At 36.2% G+C, this 8,963-nt stretch overlaps 1 protein-coding gene across 1 annotated transcript; it reads left to right on the top strand.

Moving 5' to 3' along the window:
* Positions 1-552: 552 nt before the first annotated feature.
* LOC107774510 (ras-related protein RABB1c) lies at positions 553-4,608 on the top strand. Its single transcript, XM_016594092.2, has 6 exons — positions 553-895; positions 1,852-1,991; positions 2,166-2,248; positions 2,767-2,971; positions 3,090-3,158; positions 4,371-4,608. Exons 1-6 carry the CDS (start codon positions 850-852, stop codon positions 4,461-4,463), a joined length of 636 nt encoding a protein of 211 aa, XP_016449578.1. The 5' UTR covers positions 553-849; the 3' UTR covers positions 4,464-4,608.
* The last annotated feature ends 4,355 nt before the right edge of the window (positions 4,609-8,963 follow it).

Here is an 8,963-nt window from a genome sequence, read left to right as displayed (position 1 = left end):
TATCCGTGGCCGGTCGGATATTACGACAGAAATCTCGGCACGTATCAATAAGGCACCGGCAATAATCAAATCAAGGGATTTTTTTTATCTTTTATAGAATTGTACTTAAAGTAGGTATAAATAGAGGATTGATAATTCATTGAACACATTGCAACACGCATTCCAAAGTTATGTATCATTATTATTTTAAAAGCTCTTGTTCTTCTGTATCCCGACACCGATCGGAGCGTACCTGATTTGAGGGTGATTAACTTCCCCAGGCTAAGATCGTTCAATTCGCGTGGTTCGCATTTACTTTATCATTATTTATTTCAATTGCAATTTAATTTATCGTTTTGTGTCAAGTTAGTCCACGTATCCTTAAAATCACTTACAAATTCAATTGTTACCCGGTTTTGAGGTTAAAGAGATATAGTAAAAAGCAAAGAATTAGCACAGAAATCTTTTTAATTCATGGATATTCGGTAATGTGAGTTATTTAAACAAAAAAAGGAATATTCGGAGCGAGATAGAAATGGAAAGAGATCCGAATACCTGATCCGTTTAACAGCTATGCAGGAGTCGTGCCTTCTCTTCGAAGGCTTAGAGGGGGGGGGGAATCCTACGACACGCCAAATTTAGCAAAGCACTTCAATAATTTACGTATATTCGAACCCCTTTGCGCCTCTGTAAATTCTGACATTTCTTCTCTCTCCGCATCTCAGAAGAAGGATACAACAAAAATCATTTGAATTCTTAAAAGAGAGCCTTTAAATACCTTTCGTCTCTCCACCTTCTCGTTTACAATTATTAGGGATTTGTACATTATTTTTTCTGTAATATACTCTCTTAGGGATTTACTTCTAAAACATGTCTTACGCCTATCTCTTCAAGTATATCATCATCGGCGATACCGGTAACTTTTTCCTCTTCCATTTTCCGTTTTAAATTGCCTGTTTCGGTTATGCTTGCTTTTATATCTGACGATTTTGATGTATTTGTTTAACATTTGATTTGGATCTGATCAATAGGTTCCCGTTGATTCTGAATTTCTGATTGAACCTAATTTGGCGTTTCATAAATTTTAATTATCTCGATCTGGGATAGGAACTTCAATATATGGAAATTCATTTATGTTGCTATGCGAATGTGGTCTTTATATTGTCTTGAGCTTCAGAAATGTGTGTTTTGATTTCGTGTCGTGTCATGTTGCACTTCATGTCTAAATTGATGTTGATAATCTATTCGTGATCGCTGCAAACTGACATCTAGAAAAAAGAGAGGATGTTATCAGCCCAAGCTATTTGATCTAGGTCATTTGAATGTTTTTCATCATGAGATCAAGCTAAACTAGATTTTCAGCATTTGTGGCTTTATTGTATCATTCACTTAGTAGGTTTTGAAAGTCATTATCTTTTTGTGAAGTCGTAATGCTTAGAAATGGCGTTCACGGAATTCTTCTTTGGTGGCTTAGTTTGCAAATTCTTAACGATTAAAATAGCTAGCCTTCTTTACCATAAATAGAGAGGAAGGAACCTTTTTTGAAGAGGAAGGAATTTGACTGCATGAGAATTTGAAAAATGTGTAGTTTATGCTCTAGATTACGTGTTCATGTTGGCAGAAGCGTTCCTTTTAGAGGTTAATTGTACGTGGCTAATGGTTAATATGATTATTCAAGAGTGTTTTCAGCATATTTATTCAAAAAACTGCAGTTGTTTACGTATCTTCATGATTTTCCATGTGTTCAGTTCTGTGTGTGCACATTCTCAGAACTCCTTGTTTTTTATGTGCTGATACCAGTGCCTTTTCCCCCAGAATATCTTACAGTTTCATTAGATTTTCATTGATAAGAGTATTAATTCTTTTATGCAGGAGTTGGAAAATCATGTCTTCTTTTGCAATTTACGGACAAACGGTTTCAACCGGTCCATGACTTGACCATTGGGGTTGAATTTGGGGCTAGAATGATCACAATAGACAACAAGCCCATAAAACTTCAGATCTGGGACACGGTTAGTCCATGGTTCAGCTTGTTGTTGTGGTTTCAAGGAGCTTCAGATTATCTGTCCAAATGTTTAAAATTCTGTCTTTGGTGGTAGAATAATTCTTCTGGTGTTCTGCTTATTCTTTTCTCATGCTAGTGCGAATGACTAAGAGCATTATCTAATGAGTGTTCTCCGTCACAGGCTGGTCAGGAATCATTCAGATCTATCACGAGGTCATACTACAGAGGTGCTGCTGGGGCACTACTTGTTTATGATATTACAAGGTATTTGTGCAGTGTCTTTGGCATTTCCATACCCGGAAGAAACTCGAGGTTATGTGTCTCGTAGTATAAACAATTGTACTTCTTGATCTGTCTTTTAAGCATTGATCAAAGTTCCAGAAATATTTATTTACAAATTCTTGTTACCTAGGATGCATTCAAAGTGCAGAGTTCACTGTATTGTGAATATATTTTAATCTTTAATATTAATTTCTCATAGAACATCGGCTGTTTTAACTAATGAAATGCAGAATATTTTGATTTAATCTTTTCACTTCATTACTTGTACCCTATCTAACGGTGTTCCGTTCCTGATGGCTATCTTGTCTATGTCTAAGAGAGTAGTAGAACAAGCTTCTAAAACTAACTACAAGCGCTGGATTATTTTTGTTCTTATTCTTTTTGTCTTCACCGGTACGAAACTTAATATGTGACTAAAGTGCATTTATCAAAAAAATATGTAAGTGTGGGTTCTTTGATTTAGTGATGATTTTGCTTTTCCCCATTTTAAAACATATTAGGAGGGAAACATTTAATCACCTTGCTAGTTGGCTGGAAGATGCAAGGCAGCATGCCAATGCAAACATGACCATAATGCTGATAGGAAACAAGTGTGATTTGGCTCACAGAAGAGCTGTAAGTACAGAGGAGGGTGAGCAATTTGCCAAAGAAAATGGATTGATATTTATGGAGGCCTCTGCCAAAACAGCTCAGAATGTTGAAGAGGTAAGAGATTCCCTCACCTGCTACCTCTCTTATCTTTATTATCCATCCATGGACATCACTCTGTAATTAAACTTAGAGATTAGTTGCCTATCTGATTTCTGTTTTCGCTCTTTTCCAGGCTTTTATCAGAACAGCCTCAACAATTTATAAGAAAATACAGGATGGAGTGTTTGATGTATCAAATGAGGTATGCCATACCCTGACCATTTATATATATATATTCTGCTAGTGTGGTGAATTTTCGTTGAGTTCTATTAATATGAAAAGGAGATTGGCTATGGAAGACCTGATTGGCATCCCATGAAGTAACCAACATTATGCGTTTTCTTCTGAACCTGTAATCAATGTTGTTTGCTTGTTTAAAGAGTTAAAAGGAAGAAGTTGGAGAATATCCTCTCCCTTGAAATAATTTAGGCGTTTGGATACCTATGGAAATTTTTTGGGAAAAAATTGTGCAAAAAACAGACATGTTTATAATAATTATAGGTCTTTTGAGTGTTTTGTCAGTGGAATGAGAACTTTACTTTTGAAAATGCCAAAACCACTTCTTAAAAAATGATTTTTAGAAGAAAGTATTTGTCCAGTACTTCTTGAAAAAACTTAAACCATGTATGTTGAAAGTTATTCTGCAAGATTTCTAATATTATCCAAAGATGATTGCCACCAAAGGAGCTTCATCCCCTAAATAATCTGGTCAAATGACCAAGTCCAACATCCTGCACGAGAGAAAAGACCATTAGGAGAACACCCTTTTCAGGCTCATCTCTTGTGTAGTTTAGTTGGGCATATGTAGCTATGTTATTTGCAGATAACTGCTGTAATAGCTTCTGAAATGCCATTTTCCCCGCTGAAAAGTCTTTTAAGTGCAAAATGTAACATCCAACTCAGAGTAGCTGTTTTAGTAGCTCCTAATTGGATTAGTCTTTTTTTTTCTTCTGATTTTTAAAAATGGGTTCTTTTATTCATCTGACATTGATCTGTAAATGCAATTTTTATGTGGAGAATTGAGGGTGAATTTGGTGCCTATTGAGAGGTAAATTTCCTACAACTCCAGGATATGGAACATGCTATCTTAGGACGCGAAAGGAAGTTAAATTTGAAAAAATTAAAGACTTGGTATTTTTTCGACCATCCTAAGAAGTACCAATCCACCAGTTTTACTAGATCTTACCGCAATCTGTGGACCCGGTCTAGCATATTGTTAGCATAGTTCCTTGTTTAGTGGAGTATCAGTTATGTTGAGTACTGATAAAGATGAGTGTCCTGATTAATGTTATGAGGAGCAAGAATGCTGAATGTCCTAAAAGTTCAGTAAATATTTATGTATCTCGGTGATAATTGATTTGCACCATGTGCGTAATAGTTTCCAAAACTAAGGCTTTCCATTTTTCTTTTGCAGTCTTATGGAATAAAAGTTGGATACGGAGGCATTCCCGGGCCTTCGGGTGGAAGAGATGGAGCTGCTTCTCAAGGAGGGGGTTGTTGTAGTTAAAAATGGACATTTATTATTCTAACTTATCATGTGTTCCTACGGTTGTTTATTTGTAGTTTGAGATTCTTAATATTGTGTGTTTTCTTCAGTCAGTTTGTTTTAAAAATGGGTATATGTGCAGAAATAAGTAAATTCCGTACATAAAGACACTGTATTTTTTATTTTTGCATTTTCTGTGTAATATTTAGTGGGCGTTTGGACATAACAATCGTAAAATTTCGGGAAAAAGTAAAAAAAAATTTCAAGTGAAAATGGTATTTGAAAATTAGAGTTGTGTTTGAACATGAATACAATTTTGGGTTGTTTTATGAATTTTTTTGTGACTGATTTGAAGTGAATTTTGAAAAATAATTTTTTGGAGTTTTTAAAATTTTTGAAAAATTTTAAAAGTGAAAATTGAAAATGTTATGTCAAATATTGATTTCGAAAAATAGTGAAAATTTTCGAAAAAAAAGTGAATTTGTTTTTTTATGGCTAAACGGGCCCTTAACATTTTCAAATGTGAATATGGTTTCAGATCATGTGAGCTTGTGTGAACGAAAAAAGGTTCAAATCCTCCCCTGCTCCTCTCCTTTTATGTGCCCTTGCCTTATTTGCGCACCACAGTTTGGCCAGATAGACGTAGATGGGCACGCCTATCTCGTGGAAAGGGTATGAAACTGAGGTGTTCCAACAGCCAAATAAATTTACCTACCCTCAGTATTTACCGCAAACAATTATTAGCAAAATTGAACAAAGTTTCATTTATTGGTTCTCAACTTCTCATAGGTCTCTTTTCCTTTTTGTGTTTTTGTTTTGTTAAATCGAACGGTCACCTGCCCTTGGGTGCTGGGTTTAACAGTTTGAAACCCAATGATAAAGGAACTAGGGAACTTACACAGAATGTCTCAAATAAGTCTTAATTTAGCAACCTCTAGCAATTAATCATAGACTTACTAAAACTAGTCAAACACATACAAATTAAAAAACCAAATAAATAAGGTTCTTTCTTTCAAAGAACCACATGCAAAAATTACGTTTCATATTTTTAAGCGTGATTAGCAACATTAGGTGCAAGGCGGAAAGAAAATTTTATGGATGGGGTAGCAAATAAGGTGATGAAATACAAAAAAACAAATACAATATTCTAAAAATCTAAGCAAAAGGGGAACTTTTTCAATGGGTATAGTTGAAATTCATTAAAAACATATAGATAAGTCAATATACAAAAATTGAGGAAGATTGGAGGTGATTTGGACTGGTTTTGTATCAAAATTCGTAATTAAATCGAGTTCAAATTTTTTTTATGCGACACATGTATCAAACATGTATCACGGATGTATCTCACACACATGTATACATGGATATACATGTGATACATAATTGATACAAATATGATACATATGTGATACACAAATGATACACATATCATTTTTTTTCATGTTAAGTTTTTACTTCGAATTTCAATTCAAACCACCTCAAAACTTCACCAAATCATCCCAAAATTGAGATTCAAGTTCCTTAAGATGTACCCAATCTATTCTAATAACACCCACTCAAAAGAAAGCAAATATTTGACACTTTGTTGCTACAAATAGCTAATTGGCTAATATTAGTAATATTTTATGAATTGACCAACTTTTGTAATGAACTACTTATAAATGGACATAGCTGGTAGTTTCCCAAGGAACTATGACAAGATTGATGCTTAGTGAAGTCTCGGGGAGTCTGAAACTGTGGTCTTTTTGGACTCGAGAGACACAAATAGGTTAAAAAAAACTGGGCACCATTTTATAGAGTCCGGAACCAAAATGCGGTTCTTTTGGACTCAAAGAACCAAAATGTGTGAAAAAAATACATAGAGACCAAAATATATATAACGCCCTTTTAAAAGGCGCTATATATGTAACGTCTTTCCTTACCGCACTATACATATTATGTGGGCCCACCAATAATTTTTCTGGGTTTAACTGACATAACAATAATTCAATTGGGTATAACGCCCTTATTTAAAGCGCTATAACTTAAAAAATTGTACCCCCAGATTGGTTTTTGCCTTATTTAAAGAGGTTAAGGATTTTCTAAAAATCCATTCACAAATATTCTTAAGTCTTCTGAAATATTTCTTCGTTAAGTTATTTTGCATTTTGTCATAATGTCTGAAGAGCGAAGAATAAGGGTTTCATTATATTGGGGGGAGGGGGTGTGTGGATAATGTCCATCATGGGATGTTAACGCATTACAATTTGTAAGTGAAGTGATATAGCTATATGTAAAGTATTTATCAATTTGAGTACCTTATTATTTTGTTGGTTGTGCAGTGAAAACGAGCATCCTGAAGGTCCTTTCCTTACTCAATTGCCCAAAGACGACATATTTAATTGGGATCTGGCAGATGCACAAAGTCAGCAAGAGAATAGTGATTACGACAACAATGCCGACGAGTCTGGAGATGATACACCCTTACCTGATGAGGGTGATAATGAGGAGGAAGAGAATGCTGGACCTGATTTGACGAGGGAGCATGCTCCACCCCCCGTTAGACCAAGAGTATACGAGTCCCACGTGCCGTTTCATTCAAGGGAGATTCCCTACCTTGATCATTTGCCAAGTATGCCGAATGTGGATGCACTCACAAGGGATATTGACAAAATTCGGACAGTAATGTGGAATGAATCTAGAGCAACGGTGTTGTCAAAGGGCATGCTTTTTCCCGATAAAGCGCGCCTAACCAGGGCGGTGCTAATGTACATCGTAAAAGAGTGTCATGAGATCATGGTACGCGAGTCATCTCTAGATGTATACAAGGTAGTCTGTCGTAGATGGTTTACGGTTTGTAATTGGATGCTGCGGGCGAGGAAGAAGAAAACAAATATGTGGGTTATGGGTAAATACATTGGCACCCACAATTGTGAAATGGACACATTCAGTGGGAATCATTTTAACTTGAATGCTGACTTTGCATCTCTACCCAGGTACATGGTTGCATTGCAACACTTTATCCCCGGGATTGTTGTTGAATGGAAGCTTAAGCGGAGTCCGGGAATACCAGAACATATATTCAAATATGTGTTCTGGGCATTTAAACCAGCAATTAATAGTTTTCTGTATTGGTGGCCGATAATATCCATAGACGACACTCATGTCTATGGAAAGTATGATATTAAGTTGTTGATCGTCGTTGCAGTAGATGCTAATGGAAGTATATTTCCCTTAGCTTTTTCTATTTGTGCCAATGAAAGCCAAGAGACGTGGACACTATTTTTGAACCACTTGAAAGAGCACGTTATCAAACAATGTTAAGGTATTTGTCTAATATCTGATCGGCATGGTGGCATTTTAAGTTCTGTACAGAATTTGCGTGCATGGCAGGAACCGTATGCCTACCACCGTTACTGTGTAAGGCATATGAAGGTCAATTTTCGGAAGGCATATCCCAATAAGTATTTGCATGATTTAATATGGATGACTGCAACAGATCATCAAGAGTGTAAATTCAGGAGGAGCATGGAATCTATCAGGCAGGAAGACGAGGGAGCCTATCGTTGGTTGATGCGACATGAGCTTGACAAGTAGACTTTGCATGCGGATGGTGGCAGAAGATGGGGAATTCTGACTACAAATGTGTCAGAGTAGTTCAATGGGTTATTGAAGTCTACACGTGGATTGCATGTCACTGCCATGGTGTGGATGTCAATCAAGCAGATGGCGGGGAGGTTTGTTGAAAGGGCTCAAGATGCATCGTCATTGATGGAAAGGGTTGTTGAATTTATGCCAATACCAATGAAAAGATTTGAGAAATACAGGCGGCGAGCACATTGACATTCATATTTACAGTATTGCAACGATCGAAATATTTTTGAAGTTTGCACCGCTATCCATCCAAACCAGTGGAATAATACACACACCGTAAATGAAGACAGAAGGTTATGCTCTTGTGGGAAATGGTCCATCTACCACATGCCGTGCTCACATACCATCAAGTGCTTTCAACATACAGGTTTAGGGGCAAACAACTACGTTGATAAAGAATATAGTGTTGCTACATACTTAAACACCTATAGTGGGCAGTTGCAACCAATGGGTGCTGAGCATTATTGGCCACCGGAACCATTTAAAATGGTGTGTAACAAGGACTATGTACGTCATCGACAAGTGGAAAAAAGAACGCGTATACGGAACCAAATGGATGTTGGTGATACCATTTTTGCTCGCAAATGTGGCATATGCTCGCAAACAGGACACGGCCGTAGTAAATGTCCTTCAGCTGGTTTGGGTGGCGGTGGTAATCCATCTCCTGTTGGAAGTTTATTTAATGTGCCCAACTATCAAGGATACACGTAATGTTTTGTTTCCGTAATATGGTTGTAATAAGTGTATGTACTTGTTTAACTTGCAGAATGTATGAAATTAAATTATGTTTTCATTGATGTTAAATCTTATTGATATTTAACATTAATACTTCAGTACAACAATCTAACATAAACCCATTTAAAAATTCAAATTTTCTTGTCGACCTGG

This window comes from Nicotiana tabacum, chromosome 2 (genome assembly GCF_000715075.1).
Source record: "Nicotiana tabacum cultivar K326 chromosome 2, ASM71507v2, whole genome shotgun sequence".
Lineage (NCBI taxonomy): Eukaryota > Viridiplantae > Streptophyta > Magnoliopsida > Solanales > Solanaceae > Nicotiana > Nicotiana tabacum.
Note: the sequence above shows the minus strand (reverse complement) of the source record. Positions and strands in the feature narration are given on the sequence as shown.